The sequence below is a fragment of the Motacilla alba genome, chromosome 29 (genome assembly GCF_015832195.1).
Source record: "Motacilla alba alba isolate MOTALB_02 chromosome 29, Motacilla_alba_V1.0_pri, whole genome shotgun sequence".
Taxonomy (NCBI): domain Eukaryota; kingdom Metazoa; phylum Chordata; class Aves; order Passeriformes; family Motacillidae; genus Motacilla; species Motacilla alba.
The window spans coordinates 1,097,759-1,117,344 of record NC_052044.1 but is presented as its reverse complement, the minus strand read 5'-3'; the positions used below and the strand labels follow the sequence as shown (position 1 = coordinate 1,117,344).

Here is a 19,586-nt window from a genome sequence, read left to right as displayed (position 1 = left end):
TTCCTTTTCCTTTTCCTTTTCCTTTTCCTTTTCCTTTTCCTTTTCCTTTTCCTTTCCCTTTCCCTTTTCCTTTCCCTTTTCCTTTTCCTTTTCCCTTTTCCTTTTCCTTTTCCTTTTCCTTTTCCTTTTCCTTTTCCTTTTCCCTTTCCATTTTCCTTTCCCTTTCCCTTTCCCTTTCCCTTTCCCTTTCCCTTTCCCTTTTCCCTTTCCTTTTTCCTTTCCTTTCCTTTTTCCTTCCCTTCCCTTCCCTTCCCTTCCCTTCCCTTCCCCGGATGAAATCACACCGGGATGATGACACAAAGTCTCACCTTGGCCTCGGGAGGTTGTCCCAGGTGTGGCACGGGTCTGTGGGTGGTGTCCAGCCCCGCTGATTCACCCCGAGTGCCCCAGACAGGGGCAGGAGCCCGCGGTGGGTTGGATTTGCCCATCCCAACCTCTGCAGCCAATCCCACTCTGGAGGAATTCGCTTTCCCCCAGCGCCAGAGCTGCAGCTGAGCCCAGGGCTCCCGCTGAGACAGAATAAAAACTTTCCAGGCTAGAAATCCATTTTGATTTAAGCAGAATGTACATTTTTTAATTGACTATAACTTGCAAACACAGCTGTTTAGTCTGACTGCCTGTCCTCACAAAAAAAAAAACCTATGCTCAAAGAAACTACTTCAGCCAAAAAACAAAAATGAGATCAAGCCCCTTGAACTCGAAAACAAACAGAAAAACTGCTACAAAAAACCAAAACAAGATGACCCAAGAATTCTTTCTGTACTTTCTAATAAAAAACTAGCTGCAAGTATAACACGAAATCAGTAAAATAAATATTTATAAACCTGCTGTAAAATTCCATGCATATAAATTATTTTTTTTCATTTTAAAGTTCCCAAAGACATACACATTATTAAAAAAAACACCAATCCCCACATGCGTTCAACACTGTAATAAACACACCAGCTTTACAATTTTCACAAAAGTTGTAAAATTTGTTTGCTTCCACAAATCAGCGCCCATCCCTGCCCTTCCAGCCACCCAGGATCAGGATTTAGGAGCTTCCAGGAGTTTTGAAGCAGCGCTTATCCCCTCAGCGCCGGTTGTGATTTAAAAAAAGGAAGGTTTGAAAGGTGGATCAAAGCAGCCAGCAGCAGCCCTGGCTCACAAGCAGGATGCCCTGCGTCTGCTCCCATGGAAGGGCTGCGAGAACCGGCCAGGAATAACCCCGGGAAGGGCCAAAATCCGGCCGGATCGCCTGGCGGAGCAGTGATGGTCACGGAGATAAGGAGTCTGCAGGCACCGGCTCCCTCCGGGCAGCTGCTATCGGATGGAAACTGCCCGTTTCCCCCGCGCCGCCCGGGCACGGCCGCGGCTCCCGCACGGGCAGAGTCACGGCCGAAGGTCCTGCGTGTTTTATCCTGGTTTTGTGCTTTTGTTTGTTTAAACTTCCGAGATCCAGCCTGATAGGGTTGGCCAGACTCAAAGCTCCGCCGCCGCCGTGCCCCCGGCTCCGGGAGGCTCCGGGCGGGTTCGGGATGGAACCGGGGCTGGTGGAGGTAAATCAGGTCCTGCCACCTCTTTGGAAATGCTGGAGAGGGGCACCGTGCCAGGGAAACAGCTGGCAGATGTCGGAGCTGTGGATGCTGAGGGTTTTAGACGTTCTGTGCTGACACACTCCCACTCCCAGGAGAGCGCTGCGTTTTGACCCGAGGCCGTGGAGGAGGCTTCCAAAATCGATTGGGAGCGCTGAGATTGCGGGTGTGCGGTTGATTAGAAGCGTGTAATGTCATTTTTCTGCCAAAAAAAAAACCAGCAGGCAGAAGGCAGGGACGGGGCTTGGGATGGCGCTGCGGGGAGAAGTGGGGGGCTGAGATTGGGGTGGCCCAAAGAGCAGCCCCGAAAGTGGCGAAACGGGAAGCGGCGCTTCCTCTGCCCAGGGTCCCGTGAGCCGCGGGGGAGCGGGAAGTGCCCGGCCCCGGCCGTGGGAACGGCCCCGGCGGCGGTGTCCCAGTGCCTGCCACCACGGCGTGCCCTGGGGACAGCGGGGACGGGCCAGCACACGGCTCCGAGAGGCCACGGTGCCCTGCTCCGTGCCCTGCCCCATGCCCCGCTCCGTGCCCTGCTCCGTGCCCTGCCCCATGCCCTGCTCCGTGCCCTGCCCCATGCCCTGCCCCATGCCCTGCTCCGTGCCCTGCTCCATTCCCTGCTCCATGCCCTGCTCCATGCCCTGCTCCATGCCCTGCTCCTTCCCCTGCTCCATTCCCTGCTCCATGCCCTGCTCCGTGCCCCGCTCCATGCCCTGCTCCGTGCCCTGCCCCATGCCCTGCTCCATTCCCTGCCCCATGCCCTGCTCCATGCCCTGCTCCATGCCCTGCCCCATGCCCTGCTCCATTCCCTGCTCCATGCCCTGCTCCATGCCCTGCTCCATTCCCTGCTCCATGCCCTGCTCCATGCCCTGCTCCTTCCCCTGCCCCATGCCCTGCTCCATTCCCTGCTCCATGCCCTGCTCCTTCCCCTGCTCCATGCCCTGCCCCATGCCCTGCCCCATGCCCTGCTCCTTCCCCTGCTCCATGCCCTGCCCCATGCCCTGCTCCATTCCCTGCTCCATGCCCTGCCCCATGCCCTGCTCCATGCCCTGCTCCATGCCCTGCTCCATGCCCTGCTCCATGCCCTGCTCCATGCCCTGCTCCATGCCCTGCTCCGTGCCCCGCTCCGTGCCCTGCTCCGTGCCCTGCTCCATGCCCTGCTCCATGCCCCGCTCTGTGCCCTGCTCCATTCCCTGCTCCATTCCCTGCTCCGTGCCCTGCTCCTTCCCCTGCTCCGTGCCCTGCCCCATGTCCTGCTCCATGCCCTGCTCCATGCCCTGCTCCATGCCCTGCTCCATGCCCTGCTCCATGCCCCGCTCTGTGCCCTGCTCCATGCCCTGCTCTGTGCCCCATTCCGTGCCCCGCTCCGTGCCCCGCTCCGTGCCCCGCTCTATGCCCTGCTCTGTGCCCTGCCCCATGTCCTGATCCGTGCCCTGCCCCATGCCCTGTCCCGTGCCCTGCTCCGTGCCCCGCTCCGTGCCCTCCAAATCTCCCAGCACACCCTTGTGAGAAATGCTGCTCACCTCCAACATTTAAAGGGTTTATTAAAACCTTATCAAAAATACATCAGAAGCCTGAATAGAGAAAATAATGGGGGTTTCACCTTTTAACCCTTTAGTTCCCCCAAAGTTCTCTCCATCGGCTCCTTCGCTGCCCAGTGGTGGAGTTCAGGTCCTTAAATCTTGATTGGAGGTCAGGTGTTGCCCTGGTAATGAACCGACCCTCCCAAATATCCCAGCCCCAGGCTGTCCCCTGATAACAACACAAGGGGGTAAAACAAAAAAAAATATATAAAATATATTAAAATATATTTAAAAACCTATATAACTATACAAGTATTAAAAATAACTATAAACCTATAAAACTTGTCTTAACATATATATATATATATATATAAAATTTACCTTTGAATTGTGAGAGTCAACCGTCCCACTACTCATCTATCACACCCTGATCCTGCGTTACACCCCAGGGTGAAATCCTCTCCTGCCCTCCCGATGACTTTTTGGGCTACCTAAATACCTAAAAGCAGGGAGCAGGCAAAATTAAGGGAATAAAAAGTGGTTACATCCGTGGAAGGGCCTACAGGTACATTTTGATCATGGATTTTAATTCTTTCATTAGCTTGGTCCATTTTTGGGTGTAGCCCCTGGGGGGGGCTTCATCTGCCTGAAATGTACCTGAAGGCCTTGAATAAAGAAATACATAAATAAGTAAATAACTGCTTTTTATTCCCTTTATTTTTGTCTGGCCTGTGTTTTTGGGTAGCCCAAGAAAGGCATCACTCAGCACGGCAGCCTGGAGTTGCCGGGACCAGCATGGAAGAAGCAGGGAGCCCCTGGGCTCTGCCACGGAGGGGTGGCCAAGCAGGTCAAGGTCACTCCCACAGCACCTCTCTAGAACATTCCATCCCCATCCAAGCAAGCTGTGCTGCTGCTGAACACCTCGAGACGCTCGGGGTGAAGGGCTGACGGCCGTGTCCATGCCATGGGATGGAATTCGCCACGGCAAATGGGAAATTGGGTGGGAAAACGCTCGGAGGAGGGAGTCAGAGCAACCAGGATGGAGCTGGGGCCTGGTGAGCGAGAGGAAGGGAGGCTGGTCGTGGCTGTGTGCTCAGCAATAGGAAATGCTTTATTAGCTGGGAGTGGTGGAGAGAAGCCAGGCAGGAAGAGGCAGTAATAAGAAACATTTTTTTGACTTCTCCCACATCCAGACCACAGAGCAGCTGCCAAACGGCTGCGCTGGACAGCGGGGTGGCCAAGCCGGGCCCTGCAGGCAGGGCAAGGGTGACAATCCCTCCCCCGGCGGGACGGGCACGGCCGTGGGAGCCCCCTGGGCGCCAGCATGGGTGGCGGGAGGGGAGCAGGTCCATGAAGATCCTCGGAGTTGGGGCTCAGGAGCAGAGCTGTCCCGGCTGAGGCGGATCCAGGAGCGGGATCGTGGCCGGGGGGAGCCCCCCCAGGGCCGGGCAGCGCCAGGGGCTCCCGCAGGACCTGGATGCTGGAGGTGAGTGGGGAAGAGCCACGTGCTCCTGGGGTCTGGGGCTGCACCAAGCTCAGGGCTTCCCTCCTGGCTGACCCCTGAAATCAGGATCTGGCCCCATTTCCTTTGTGTTCTGTGGGATACTGGTGTTGACATCAGGGTTGGAGAGGCTGGAATTGGGGTCGGGGCACGAATCAGGGCTCACATCAGTGTGGTGGTAGCAGGATCTGTCCCCAGGTCCTTGCTAAAGAGCTGAAATAATAAAAAACTGCCGTGGAAAGGCTGGGACCGACATGGGAAACGGGGAATTTGGGTGTACCTTGAAAAGGCGTGGGGAAAAAGGAGGGAAAGTTGACAGCTCTGCTAGCAGGGGCTGCAGCACAGAATGTGCCACCTCAGGGCCCCCCTGCTGCACACCCAATTCCAGGTCTCTGATTAGAAGCATGTAGAGTCACTGTTCTGCCAAAAACCAGCAGGCAGAAAGGCAGGGACGGGGCTTGGGATGGCGCTGCAGGGAGAAATGGGGGCTGAGATTGGGGTGGCCCAAAGAGCAGCCCCGAAAGTGGCAAAACGGGAAGCGAAGGGCAAGGAAGACCCAAACGGTCACTAAAGAGGCTCCATCTCCAAAACCAAGTGGGGAGAGCCCCACCATGGAGCTCCTTCCCAGCGCTGGCACTGGAGCCCTCTGAGAGGCTGGGGCGGCCACGCTGTGCTGTCCCTGCCCTGCACGAGGTGCCACAGGCCATGGCATCCCTGCCCCAAGGTGAACCTGAGCAGGTTTGGCTGCCCTCTTGAGTGGGTTTTGCTGCTCTCTTTGTGGGTTTTGCTGCTCCTCGAGTGGGTTTTGCTGCTCTCTTTGTGGGTCTTGCTGCTCCTCGAGTGGGTTTTGCTGCTCTCTTTGTGGGTTTTGCTGCTCCCTCGAGTGGGTTTTGCTGCTCCTCGAGTGGGTTTTGCTGCTCTCTTTGTGGGTTTTGCTGCTCCTCGAGTGGGTTTTGCTGCTCCTCGAGTGGGTTTTGGTGCTCCTCAAGTGGGTTTTGCTGCTCCTCGAGTGGGTTTTGGTGCTCTCTTTGTGGGTTTTGCTGCTCCTCGAGTGGGTTTTGCTGCTCCTCGAGTGGGTTTTGCTGCTCCTCGAGTGGGTTTTGGTGCTCTCTTTGTGGGTTTTGCTGCTCCTCGAGTGGGTTTTGCTGCTCCCTCGAGTGGGTTTTGGTGTTCTCTTTGTGGGTTTTGCTGCTCTCTTTGTGGGTTTTGCTGCTCCCTCGAGTGGGTTTTGCTGCTCTCTTTGTGCGGCACACGTTCATGGAGTGGAAGCGCCTGTCAGTGAGAGGGGCTGCGCTGGTGGGCCCTGCTGGAGGGTGAACGCAGCCTTGCTCCGTCTGTGACCCACCTGCAGCTGCAGCCAGGGAAAGGAAAACCTCCCCCTGTGCCTGGAACCAGGCTGGAGCCTTGGGGTCGGTGGCAAAGCTCGTGGCAGCTCTGCCCTGGTGTCTGTCCCCTCCTTCACCCCTGCAGCTGGCACACCCCTGGCTGGCACTGGCACTGGCACTGGCACGAGGGGCTGGGCTGCGTGTGACTCCCTGTGAAAAGGCAGCACAGGGAACCGAGCCCTGAGCCGCATCTCGTGGCCAAACGCCCCTGTCAGCAGCAGAAACCACAGGGGAAGGTGGAGGAGCTGGGATTGAGGAGCCCGGCCAAGCTGCCCTGGTAAGAGCAGGGGTCCCTGAACCACCCTGCCCACCCCGAGGGCTGTGCCCTGCCACCCTTCCCTGGGCTCCTCTTGTCTCCTGCTCCGTTTTCCCTTTGCTTTTCTCTCCATGGGGGTGCTGGGGAAATTCCCCTTCCCTGGGCTTTGCTCACAGCTCCCAGCCATCGCCCGTGTCCCATCCCAGAGGTTTTTTCCCCTCTCCCGATTTTACAAATCCCAGAGAATACAAAACAGCACCCGGCCAGGCAGGGTAAGATGCTCTGGATGCCAGGAGGGCACGTGAGCTGCTGATGAGAAGGGAGGAAGGAAGGGACAGGGATGGGAATGCCAGGGCTGGTTGGTGCCTTTACTGAAGAACCTGGGATGTTTTTCCTGTGGGATGCCAGGGACAGCTCTGGATTAAGGTTTGCTCTCAGTAACAACGACAATCCATGGGATGTTTTGTACACAGCAGAGTTTGGGTGAGGCCCTGCCTGCTTTGTGTTCCATGGCAAATATCCTGCAGCTGCCTCATGCTTCAGGATTTTGGGGAAGTGGCTCCGGGGAGGGAATTCACCACCTGGGAGGCTCAGCTTCCCTTTTAAATCACTCATCCTGGAGCTCTCAGCACTGCAGAAAGTGTAGTGCTGGTGGTGAGGAATCGGCAGCCCAGCTCCAGAGGGGCTGACTTTTGAAATAAAGCTGATCCTATATCAGCTCTGGGGGAGCTGGGATTTTAAAATAAAGCTGATCCTATATCAGCTCTGGGGGAGCTGGGATTTTAAAATAAAGCTGAAACCTGGCCCAGCCGAGGGTCGGATGGATCAGCCTGGCATCACCCCTCCAGCCCCAGGACCCAGGATCTGCTCTCTTTCCTCCCCTCCAGCCACAGCCAAGCGAGTTATTTTGGGGAGGGAAAGCCCGATTTGCAGCAGGGCTGGAGCCTGTCGGGGTCAGCCACGTCCGTGTGCGCTCCCGAGGGCCGGGCTTGCGTGACTGCGCTTCCCCATCAAGGCCAGAATCTAAACAATCTTGATTCCTGTCCCAGCAGCCCTGGGCTGGGCTCTTCAATTGCAGGAAACGGAGCCTTTGGCATGTTTATGTCGGGAACACGAAGAATGAGGCGAGGAGGGGCCGGGGCCTGCGGCCACGCAGCGAGGCGGGGGGCAGCGGGGGGATGGCCGTGTTTGCCTTGGCAGAAACGGCTCTTTCACAAGGAGAAGGGAAAAAAAAAAAAAAAAAAAAGGAAGATTAAAAATAGCCAAACTTCCCTCAAAGGCTCAGCAAGGAATTTTTGGCTCTCCCAGCACCTCTGTTTGTGTCATTGATAAGCTGCACACAAAAGCAGCCCCGGGAGGGAGCCCCTGCCCGTGGCCAGCGGCGTGGGGCTGCTCGTGGTGTGGGGGCTTTGGGCTCCATCCCACGGGAGGGTTTTCCCAAATTTGGGATCCCCAGCAGTGCTGGGGCATCATCAGGGCTGCCAAGCCCACGGGGGCTGTGTTTTTAGGGAGCAGGAGCCCTGGGAACAGAGGGAAGTTATTGTAATTGTGGGTGCCTCGACGTTGGAAGGAATGATGAACTGACTCCATGTTCTCAGAAGGATAATTTATTATTTTATGATATTATATTATATTATATTAAAGACTATTAAACTATACCTTACTAAAGAATACAGAAAGGATACTTACAGAAGGCTAAAAAGATAATGATGAAAACTCATGACTCTCTCCAGAGTCCCGACACAGCCTGGCTCTGCTTGGCCAAAGAGTGAAAACAACTCACATGAAACCAATGAAACCATCACCTGAGGGTGAACAATCTCCAAACACATTCCAAAGCAGCAAAACGCAGGAGAAGCAAATGAGATAACTTTTGTTTTCCTTTTTCTCTGAGGATTCTCAGCTTCCCAGGAGAAAAATCCTGGGCGAAGGGATTTTTCCAGAGAAGGTGAATGCCCCAGGAGGCACCGGTGTGGGGATCACCAGCAGAAAGGGAAGAGCTTGGGGCTGCGTGGACGTGGCAAGGGCCTGGTTCCAGCACATTCCTGAGCACTGTCGGGCCACGAGTGGCACCCCAGGCCACAGCAGGGAGGTCCCCCGAGCTTGGGAGGTCCCGGGATCTGTTCTCAGGAAGGGCTGTGCCCAGGATGTCCGGAGCCAAACTCCGTTGGAGCAGCTCATCTTACCTCACTGTGTCTGTGCCTGCTCCCCTCCCTTCCCAAAGCCCCCAGGGACCCTGGGGGTGCAGGGGCTGCTCTGACCCCTCCTCTCTCGCCAGGATGATGCCGTGTGGGGCCGGTGGCCGGGTGGTGCTGGCGCTGATGACCCTGTCCCTCAGCTTCGCCGCCGGTGAGTGCCAACGCAGCGGGGTGGCAGCAGGTTAAAATAAACCCTCGGATTTTGGGAGCATCTCTGCCCAAAATAAAAGCCAGGGAGGAAGCTGGGCTCCTCAGGGACTGTGCTATGCCCCTGTGGTCTGGTGAGCCACCCCCCGGGGAGGATCCCAGCTTAATTAATTGCAGTTGATCAAGTGCTTTGCTGTCGCTGCAGGGGAGATGGGGAAAGGCTGGCACCACATACCAAAAATGTGGGTTTTCCCAGGGGTGGTGGTGGTGATGATGATGATGATGATGATGATGATGATGATGGTGGTGGGAAGCAGGAGGAGCTGCTCAGCATCCCCAGGTGACGTGGGGACAGATCCAGGCCAGGTGCTCTTGCAGGGAGCTCCAGGTTATCGTGGCTGTGACAGGGAGGAGCAGCAGAGCTCACTGTGGGGACAAGTCTCCACCAAGTCCCTGTCCTGCCCACAGGGCCACCAACCCCAAACCAGCCCCAGCACCACCCCACAGCACCAGGCAGCCTTTGGGCAGGGGAACAGGGAGTGCAGGATGGCCACCACAGCCATCCCCTTGCTGTCCCCTCGCTGTCCCCTCACCCCCAGATGTCTGGCTGCCCTCACTCTGAACTCCCTGATTCCAGGAGGGATATTTTCTGCGCAAAAGGGCAGAGCTAAATTAGGAATTTGGGCGCGTGGCTGCCATCCGAGCCACTCTGGCACCATGGCACACAAAAATGCCTTCAGGGAAGTCAGGAAAAAACTCCAGGAAAGACCCTGGGTTTGGCACCCAGCTCCCAAAACACCCACTGGGAAGGCACTGGCTGAGTTTGGGGCTTTTGATCTCACCCCAGTCTCCCGTAGGTCCCACATCCCTTGGGATTTTGTGGGCAGGATGTGACCCTGTGTAAAACCAGTGCATCCCAGTTAATCCCAGCTGCTGGGCTGGATGCACCGTCCATCCCATGGAGCCTCTTGGGGTGGGGAACAGGGGACCCCCAGGTTCAGGGCAGGCACTCAGAGCCCAGCTGGGAGCAGGTGATTTTCTGGGAGGTGCCAGGATGGGCTCCTTGCACTGAGCACCCACAGAAGCCTGCCCCTCCTTCTCTGACGGCCCCAGCTGCCCATTCTCAAAATTTGGAGTCTTGAGGAGAATGTCCCTGTCCCCAAAGCCACCAAAGCTCCTGGGTGGGCAGTGGGGTGACCCCGTGGCACGAAGTGTCCCCTCCTGGTGTGTTCAGGAACACACAATCACAGAATGATGACGCGCAGGGGCTTTTATTGGAGAGCTCTGGGTGCCAGGGGTAGAGAAACCCAAATCTGACTCCAACGTGGGTTCGGGATGAACATGTTTTTATATTCTATCATTATATAACTTACATATTAACTATTAAACTTACATTGTTCTATTGTATACACTGATTTCATCCAAGCATGGATTTCTCATGATCCCCTCAAGCTCCTAACATAGTTTTTCATTACTCTTTTTACAATTAAACAATAATTATATCTAATATTATTTATCATATACTGATCACACAGGTGCAGTTCCACATGAAGCTGAACATGTTTTATATTCTATCATTATATAACTCACATATTAATTATTAAACTTACATCGTTCCATTGCATACATTGATTTCACCCAAGCATGGGCTTCTCGTGATCCCCCTCAAGCTCCTAACACAATTTCTCATGATTCTTCTGATGACTAAACAATAATTACATCTAATTACTAAATAATCATCACATCTAACAATCCTATAATTTATACACTGATTACACAGGTGCAGTTTCACCTGATCTAGCAAATACAAGGCCTAACTTTCCCAGGGCCTACCTTTAACGTTTTCCCAGGGCCTGCTAAGCCTAACTTTCTTTTGAGCTCTCCGGATTTTCTGTGATTTTAAAATCTTTTGCTCTCACTGGCGCCCGCAGAGGAGCTGCAGTGCGCCTGCGACGTGCCCCACTGCAGCCAGCCCAACTGCACAGGCAAGGTGTGCTTCGTCAGCAAGAGGAGGGAGGACGACACCATCACCCAGCACCGGGGCTGCTTCTCCCAGAACATTCTGGAACACTGCCACACGCCCATCACGGAGCAGTACGGCATGAGGTGCTGCAACTTCCATATGTGCAACGCCGAGCTGGAGATCTTCCTGCAAGGTACAGGGGACAGAGGACAGGGGACGAGCTGCCCACGTGGCTGGGGACGTGGTTGGGTCTCAAGATCATCCCTGCGCTCACTCAGCACCTACAGAGCCACCAAGGTGTCCCTTCTTGGGGTGTGCCTGCAGAGCTGCCACCCCTGGGCTTGATCCCAATGCAGGGACATTCTCCCCCAGGTCCAAGCCTAAACCCCTCTGTCACCATCACATTTTCTGAAAAATCTTCTTTGCCCCGGATTCTTCTCCTGGGAAGCTGAGAAGCCTCAGAGAAAAAGGAAAACAATATTATCTGATTCGCTTCTCCTGTGTTTTGCTGCTTTGGAATGTGGCTGGAGATTGTTTACCTAACATGGGAATTGTTTTGACTCAATGACCAATCACGGTCAGGCTGTGTCGGGACTCTGGATGGAGTCACGAGTTTTCATTATCATTCTTTGTAGCCTTCTGTCTGTATCCTTTCTGTATTCTTTTGTATAGTTTTAATAAAGCATTCTATAATATAATATAATATAATATCATAAAACAATAAATTATCCTTCTGAGAACATGGAGTCAGATTCATCATTTCCTCCCTGCCACGGGGGAACCTCAAAAATACCACCCCCCTCCACCCTCCCAGATCCACCCTCAAGCTTCCATCCCTCATTTTGTATTTGCAGGGACCCCCGTGGCAGGGAGGAATGATGAATCTGACTCCATGTTCTCAGAAGGATAATTTATTATTTTATAATACTATATTATATTAAAGAATACTATACTAGCTAACTAAAGAATACAGAAAGGATACTTAGAGAGTGCTGAAAAGATAATAATGAAAACTCGTGACTCTTTCCAGAGTCCCGACACAGCTTGGTTGTATTTGGCCAAAGAGTGAAAACAACTCAGAGCAGAATGCACTGAAACCATCACCTGTGGGTGAACAATCTCCAAACAGATTCCACATGTGAGCAAAACACAGAAGAAGCAAATGAGATCAGAATTGTTTTCCTTTTCTCTGAGGCTCCTCAACCTCCCAGGAGAAAAATCCTGGGCGAAGGCATTCTTTCAGAGAATGTGAATGTGACACCCTTGTTTCCCCCACCCAGGAGAAGATGCCCTGGTAAAGACACCATCCCTACCCAACCTCCTCCTGATGATCTTCGTCCCACTGCTCTGCCTCCTCGTCCTCGCGGCGCTCACAGCGCTCTTCTGCTGGAAGGTGGCGCAGCACCGCCACAAGCACAGTGACTTTGGGGACACAGACCTCATGCTGAAGGCATCCATGATGGGAGACAGCACCTTAGAGGTGGGTGAGCTCCGTGAGGGACCCTGAATGTCCCCAAGGTGTGTGTGGGTGGGGATGGCCACCACGCTGACCCCGTGGCCACCCTGTTTGCACAGGACCTGCTGAACGACGACTGCACCACGGGCAGCGGTTCTGGGCTGCCTTTCCTTGTCCAGAGGACGGTGGCTCGGCAGATCACCCTCATGGAGTGCGTGGGTAAGGAGAGGAGGCTGCCCCAGCCATCCCCAGCTGCTGCTGGAGTTTTGGCACCACAGCTTCAAAGCCAGGAGGGGCTTGGACCCAGCTGTGTCAGCCAAAACCCAGCAGCAAGCCTGTCTCGGTTTGGAAAACCAGGTGTGTCTGCTGAGGAAGGCAGGAGCCTCCCCTGAAATGGAAAATGGAAACCCCTTCCCTCCAAATTGTTATAATTTCAAAATTAAAGGGCTCTCAGGCAAAGATATGAGAGCAGGAATAACAGTTCTTTATTAGGGAAGAAAATAAAATTTCAAAATGCAGTAATACAAACCAATCCTGCCAGAGTCAGAACAGGCCCTGACCCGCTGTGGGTCAGGGTGGTGGCAGCAGTGCCATTCCATGGTGGCTCAGCCCTCCTGCAGGGCCAGCTGTGGCTCTGCAGGAGCAGGGATCCTGGGCAAGGGGGGAGTTTTCCTCTGAAGCTCCAGGGCTGCTGGAGATGGGCCTGGAATTCCTCTGGGAATGCAGGGGAGAAGAAAGCTGCTTCTCTGGGAATGCAGTGGGCAAAGGCTGCTGGGGGGTTCTCAGGGTCAGATTGTATCCAGGCGGGAATGTTTGCAATCTCAGATTCTATCCAGGCAGGAATGTTTGCAATCTCAGATTGTATCCAGGCAGGAATGTTTGCAATCTCAGATTGTATCCAGGCAGGAATGTTTGCAATCTCAGATTGTATCCAGGCAGGAATGTTTGCAATCTCAGATTGTATCCAGGCAGAAATGCTTGGCTCCTCCCCTGGGCAGAGCATCTCCCAGTGGGATGATGGAATTTTATCAGCCATGCAGGGACACTCACTGGCCATTAACAGCAGATAATTAATAATCAACAGCCCATTAACAAAGGATATCTCCTGGAAGGAGAATTGGTTTGTGGAAGAGATAAAGAAAACTGCCCCACCTCTAACAAATGATGAAAGAATACACATTTGCAATTTAGGACAAACCCCAAGTTCTTCCCCTGTCCTGCTGACTGAGGAGGGAGGGAGCGGCTGGGTGGGTGAGGAGATGTTGGCTGAGGAACCCCGTGCTGCCCCAGGGCTGTCCCACAGGGATCCAGGGGCTCACACTGGGTCCTGGGGGCACTGCGTGACGCGGTGCCACGGCTGTGGCAGGTAAAGGGCGCTACGGCGAGGTGTGGCGGGGCGTGTGGCATGGCGAGAGCGTGGCCGTCAAGATCTTCTCCTCCCGGGACGAGCAGTCGTGGTTCCGTGAGACAGAAATCTACAACACCGTCCTGCTCCGGCACGACAACATCCTGGGTGAGCCAGGAGGGCTGGGAAGAGGGGGCAGCCGCGCGGTGGGTCCCTGATCCCAGGTGTTTCACAGGGTCCCAGGTGTTTCCCCAGGGTCCCTGATCCCAGGTGTTTCTCCTTGTCCCTGATCCCAGGTGTTTCTCCTTGTCCCTGATCCCAGGTGTTTCTCCTTGTCCCTGATCCCAGGTGTTTCCCAGTGTCCCAGGTGTTTCCCAGGATCCCTGGTGTTTCTCATGGTCCCAGGTGTTTCCCATGATACCTGATCCCAGGTGTTTCACAGGGTCCGTGATCCCAGGTGTTTCACAGGGTCTGTGATCCCAGGTGTTTCACAGGGTCCCAGGTGTTTCCCCAGGGTCCCTGATCCCAGGTGTTTCTCCTTGTCCCTGATCCCAGGTGTTTCCCAGAGTCCCTGATCCCAGGTGTTTCCCAGTGTCCCAGGTGTTTCCCAGGATCCCAGGTGTTTCTCATGGTCCCAGGTGTTTCCCATGATACCTGATCCCAGGTGTTTCACAGGGTCCCTGATCCCAGGTGTTTCACAGGGTCCCAGGTGTTTCCCCAGGGTCCCTGATCCCAGGTGTTTCTCCTTGTCCCTGATCCCAGGTGTTTCCCAGTGTCCCAGGTGTTTCCCAGGATCCCTGGTGTTTCTCATGGTCCCAGGTGTTTCCCATGATACCTGATCCCAGGTGTTTCACAGGGTCTGTGATCCCAGATGTTTCCCAGGTTCCCTGATCCCAGATGTTTCCCAGGGTCCCAGGTGTTTCCCAGGTGTTTCCCAGGTTCCCTGATCCCAGGTGTTTCCCAGGTGTTTCCCAGGTGTTTCCCAGGTTCCCTGACCCCAGGTGTTTCTCCCTGGCCAGGTTTCATCGCCTCTGACATGACATCCAGGAACTCCAGCACGCAGCTCTGGCTCATCACCCACTACCACGAGAACGGCTCCCTCTACGACTACCTGCAGAGGACAGCCCTGGACGTGGACACCTGCCTGGGCCTGGCCTCCTCCATCATCTGCGGCCTCGTCCACCTCCACGTGGAGATTTTCGGCACGCAAGGCAAACCTGCCATCGCCCACCGGGACCTGAAGAGCAGGAACATCCTGGTGAAAAGCAACCGGCAGTGCTGCATCGCAGACCTGGGTGAGTGGGAGTTGGGGGTGTGGTACCCCAGGGGTGTGGTACCCCAGGGATCAGGTACCCCCAGGGATCAGGTACCCCCAAGGATCAGGTATCCAGGGGTGTGGTACCCCGGGGATAAGGTACCCTGGGGGTGAGGTACCCCCAGGGGTGTGGTACCCCAGGGATGAGGTACCCCAAGGATGAGATACCCCAAGGAGGAGATACCCCAGGGTTGTGGTGCCCCAGGGATGAGGTACCCCAAGGAGGAGGTACCCCCAGGGATCAGGTATCCAGGGGTGTGGTACCCCGGGGATAAGATACCCTGGGGATGAGGTACCCTCAGGGATGTGGTATCCCAAGGATGAGGTACCCGCGTGATGAGATACCCCAGGGATGAGGTACCCCAGGGGTGTGGTGCCCCAGTGATGAGATACCCCGGGGCTGTGGAACCCCAGAGGCATGGTGCTCCAGGGTTGTGGAACCCCACAGATTTGGTGCTCCGGGAATGTGGTACCCTGGGGATGAACCATTCCAGGGATGTGATGCCCCAGGGTGGTGGTGCCACAAGGATGTGGCGTCCTGGGGTTTTTGGGACCTCAGGGATGTTGAGCCCCAGGGATGCAGCACCAGCACAGCCCTGCTCAGGGCTGGTATCTCAACATTTTATGGGTGAATTTATGACCTTAAAAGTCATCCCAAATGACTGTGTGGCTGTCCCCCCCAGGGCTGGCCGTCATGCACTCCCAGGGCAGCGATTACCTGGACATCGGCAACAACCCCCGGGTGGGCACCAAGCGCTACATGGCCCCGGAGGTGCTGAGCGAGCAGATCCGCACCGACTGCTTCGAGTCCTACAAGAAGACAGACATCTGGGCCTACGGGCTGGTGCTCTGGGAGATCACCCGGCGCACGGTGGTGAACGGTGAGCAGCTCCCGGCTCCTCCGCGCCCGTTCCCTCCTTCCCTCCTTCTCTTGTTCCTCTTTTTTTTTTTTTTTTTTTTTTTTTTTTTTTTTTTTTCCCCTTTCCTTCGCCCAGAAGATTAGCTGTAAATTATAAACACTGTAATCTAGTGTCAGCACCCGGCTCCCTGATTAAAGGGCCCATTAGGCTCAATCAGCGCTTTGTTTGTTCAGCGCTGATTAGAAAACAAGCGGCTTCAAGCGCTGCCTGGAAAGCGGCCACGGCCGGGACCTCCGGCCGCCGGCTTGGCTCGGGAACTCGGGGCTGGGGCAAGGGGAAGGGTCCCCCCGAGCTGGGGATGAACCGAGCTGGGGCTGCCTGGCCAGCGCTGCCCGTGGCGGCTGAGTCCATTTAAACATTAATTAAACGGTGGGCGCTGGCGGATGGGGTGGGAGGGTCCCCCCAGGCGCAGTCTGGCCGGGATAATCTCATTTAGGTCCCCAGGGCTCCCTCAGATTACACATTTACTCCGAATTACCTCGGCCTTGCGTAGGAATGACCTTCAGCCGGCTGGGTTTAACCCTTCCAGCATCCCTCGCTCTGCAGGACGGCTGCAGGGGACCGGGCGTGGGGAGCTCCAGGGGACCCTGAGGTTTTGGGGTCACCCCTTGGGGTGCTGGGGTCTCGAGGCTTCCCAGAGCCATTAAATCCCTCGGGGACACGGACATATGCGAGCTTTGAACCGAGATTAGCTGGGCCAGCTGGCAGGCTCAGCAGGGGCTGAGTGGAGGTGGCCACAGCGCCGAGGGCTGCTGTGGGTGCTGGAGCTGATGATCTTCGTGGTGGGGCTGGTGCTGGGCTGGTGCCAGGGCTGCTGGAGCCGCCGGTGGTGCCAGAGCCAGCTGCCAGCACCCCATGTGCCCAGGAGGGGCACAGCCCGCCGGGGATGCTGCTCGACTGTGCCAGAACCTTCCAGCAGCCCCTGATTGAAAAAAGGGTCTCATCGAGCCAGGTCTCATCAGCTCCTGGAGATCTGTTTCACACCCAGGATAGCTCAGCTGCCTCAGATGGCATCAAATCAGCAGGATGGCTTCTGTGGTGGTGTTGGGAACAGAAAAGTCTTGATAAAAGGCAAAATAACAGAACTCATCAGAGAGAAAACTCAGCCAGGTGTAAGAGGGGAAAAACAAACTCCAATGATGTAAGGGCCTCTCCAAGCCAGGCCTCATCAGCTCCTGGAGATCTGTTTCACACCCAGGATAGCTCAGCTGCCTCAGATGGCATCAAATCAGCAGGATGGCTTCTGTGGTGGTGTTGGGAACAGAAAAGTTTGAATAAAAGGCAAAATAACAAAACTCTTTAGAGAGAAAAACCGAGCCAGGTGCAAGAGGTTCTTGCTCCTGGTAAGACACCCCACAAAAGCAATCAGTTCCTTTGTTCTCTTCTTTTTCTGGTGAATTCTCAGGTGGGACTTTTTGGCTTCTGTCCAACTGCCTATCCTTAAATTTGAGGTGAAATCCCCCAGGTCCTGTCAGGTGTCTGACTGAGGAGAGAAACTTCTGGGCTTATTCCCTTTTTTAGGGGACAAAGTGTGAAAAACGCCAATCACTTGTTTTTAAGATTTTAAAAGTTTAATAGTAATAAAATGGTTATAAAAATAGTAATATCAATAAAGTAATAAAAATTTGAACAATTGAGATCAGGATGATACGAGACAATAAGAGCAAAGAGTTACGGACGGTCCGGGTGCCTTTTCTGGGCAAAATAAGCCTAAAAAAGGACCCACGTTAACAGAGGATTAACCCTTAAAGCAACAGCCTGTTGCATATTCATACACCTCATGCATGATGCATAAATTCAAACAAAGGATTCTGGCTGGGCAGTGTCAGCTTCTTCCTCTGAATCCTAACAGCTGAGTGAGGCGGGAAGAAGTTCATTTCTTCTGATAAGGGAGCAATAAATTCCCTTTCTCTGGAAGATTGAGGTGTCCTGTGGCTGCTCAGTGCGAGTACCTCATTCCTTTCTTTAAAAAAATACCCTACATGCACAGTTTCTATTTTAACTTTATGCTATAACCTAAAACTATATTTAACACGCCACTCGAGAAAATTAATCCAGCATAACTTCCTAACATAACACGTAGAGTATTCATCCTAATGTTTGCGAAAAGCCCAGCATAAAATACAGATGTTTCACACAAAGGACAGTTTTGGCACTCTGTCAACAGAGGGGCACATTCCTATACACGCTGTGCAGGATGGGGGTGAGGATGGGGTGAGGATGGCGTGAGGATGGGGTGAGGATGGGGATGAGGATGGGGTGAGGATGGGGTGAGGATGGGGATGAGGATGAGGGTGAAGATGGGGTGAGGATGAGGTGAGGATGGGGTGAGGATGAATTGAGGATGGGGTGAGGATGGGGTGAGGATGGTGTGAGGATGGGGTGAGGATGAATTGAGGATGGGGTGAGGATGGGGTGAGGATGGGGGTGAAGATGGGGTGAGGATGGGGGTGGGGATGGGGGTGAGGATGGGGATGAAGATGGGGTGAGAATGGGGGTGAGGATGGGGATGAAGATGGGGTGAGAATGGGGGTGAGGATGGGGGTGAAGATGGGGTGAAGATGGGGGTGAACCCCTCGTTCTCACGCCACCCCTGTCCCGCAGGGATCGTGGAGGAGTACCGGCCGCCCTTCTTCGACGCCGTGCCCAGCGACCCCAGCTTCGAGGACATGAAGAAGGTGGTGTGTGTGGACCAGCAGACCCCCGTGATCCCCAACCGCCTCTTCTCCGACTCAGTGAGTCCCGGGGGGACCGCCCCCCTTCCCTCCCCCTTTGCTGCCCATTAAACCCTTCTGTTCACCCCTCTTTTTGTGCCTCCCCCTTTTTTTTTGTGCCTCCCGCTCAGGTTCTGTCGGCGCTGGCGAAGATCATGAAGGAGTGCTGGTACCAGAGCCCCTCGGCCCGTCTCACCGCCCTGCGCATCAAAAAGACGCTGAAGAAGCTGAGCAATTCCGTGGAGAAGCCAAAACTGGAGCAGTGAGCGCCGGGAACCGGACACCGGAGCCACTGACGGGTGGCACCGGGGACGGGATGGCTCCGGTCACAGAGGGGACTTGCTCGCAGCTCCTGCCTCTCCTGCTCCTCCTTCGAGCTGGTTGAATTTGCAAGCAAGAAAAAAATATAGGGAAAAAAAAAACAAAAACCACCAAAGGAGGAATCTTCCACCCAGTCATAAAAATATCTCTGGATCCGTCATCCGACACCGGCGCGTCTCGCTGCGCCGCCAAGGATGGCAGCTGGTCGCCCACCCCCAGTCCACGGCGAGGGGCACCGGTGGCAGAAGCACCCCCAGCCCAGGGGCACCCATGGCAGAAGCACCCCCAGCCCAGGGGGCACCCATGGCAGAAGCACCCCCAGCCCAGGGGGCACCCATGGCAGAAGCACCCCCAGCCCAGGGGGCACCATGGCAGAAGCACCCCCAGCCCAGGGGGCACCCATGGCAGAAGCATCCCCAGCCCAGGGGACACCCATGGCAGAAGCACCCCCAGCCCAGGGGACACCCATGGTAGAAGCACCCCCAGCCGTGGGGGCACCCATGGCAGAAGCACCCCCAGCCGTGGGGGCACCCATGGCAGAAGCACCCCCAGCCCAGGGGGCACCCATGGCAGAAGCACCCCCAGTCTTTGGGGCACCCATGGCAGAAGCACCCCCAGCTCAGGGGGCACCACGGCTGAAGCACCCCCAGCCCTCGGGACACCCATGGCAGAAGCACCCCCAGCCCTCGGGACACCCATGGCAGAAGCACCCCCAGTCTTTGGGGCACCCATGGCAGAAGCACCCCCAGCCGTGGGGGCACCCATGGCAGAAGCACCCCCAGTCTTTGGGGCACCCACGGTAGAAGCACCCCCAGCCTTTGGGGCACCCACGGTAGAAGCACCTCCAGCCCTCGGGACACCCATGGCAGAAGCACCCCCAGTCTTTGGGGCACCCATGGCAGAAGCACCTCCAGCCCTCGGGGCACCATGGCAGAAGCACCCCCAGCTCAGGGGGCACCCACAGCAGAAGCACC

General features: G+C 55.3%; 1 protein-coding gene across 2 annotated transcripts; it reads left to right on the top strand.

Moving 5' to 3' along the window:
* The first annotated feature begins 4,287 nt into the window (after window positions 1-4,287).
* Window positions 4,288-18,713, top strand: ACVRL1 (activin A receptor like type 1). Of its 2 annotated transcripts, none has more exons than XM_038164363.1 (10): window positions 4,288-4,577; window positions 8,512-8,582; window positions 10,510-10,734; window positions 11,822-12,021; window positions 12,117-12,216; window positions 13,364-13,510; window positions 14,362-14,637; window positions 15,341-15,538; window positions 18,182-18,312; window positions 18,423-18,713. In XM_038164363.1, exons 2-10 carry the CDS (start codon window positions 8,513-8,515, stop codon window positions 18,555-18,557), a joined length of 1,482 nt encoding a protein of 493 aa, XP_038020291.1. In that variant the 5' UTR covers window positions 4,288-4,577; window position 8,512; the 3' UTR covers window positions 18,558-18,713. The 2 variants fall into 2 exon arrangements, with proteins under 2 accessions (XP_038020291.1, XP_038020292.1); XM_038164364.1 differs by lacking the exon at window positions 4,288-4,577 and adding an exon at window positions 5,812-6,254 and having other exon boundaries at window positions 18,423-18,557.
* Window positions 18,714-19,586: the final 873 nt, after the last annotated feature.

What these genes read in the sequence shown, in the direction of transcription:
- ACVRL1 (XM_038164363.1), top strand. Translation starts at nt 8,513, where the DNA reads ATGATGCCGTGTGGGGCCGGTGGCCGGGTGGTGCTGGCGCTGATGACC. An exon ending in GTCCCTCAGCTTCGCCGCCG is followed by an intron (nt 8,583 to 10,509) that starts GTGAGTGCCAAC and finishes TGGCGCCCGCAG; the next exon opens with AGGAGCTGCAGTGCGCCTGC. An exon ending in CCGGCACGACAACATCCTGG is followed by an intron (nt 13,511 to 14,361) that starts GTGAGCCAGGAG and finishes CTCCCTGGCCAG; the next exon opens with GTTTCATCGCCTCTGACATG.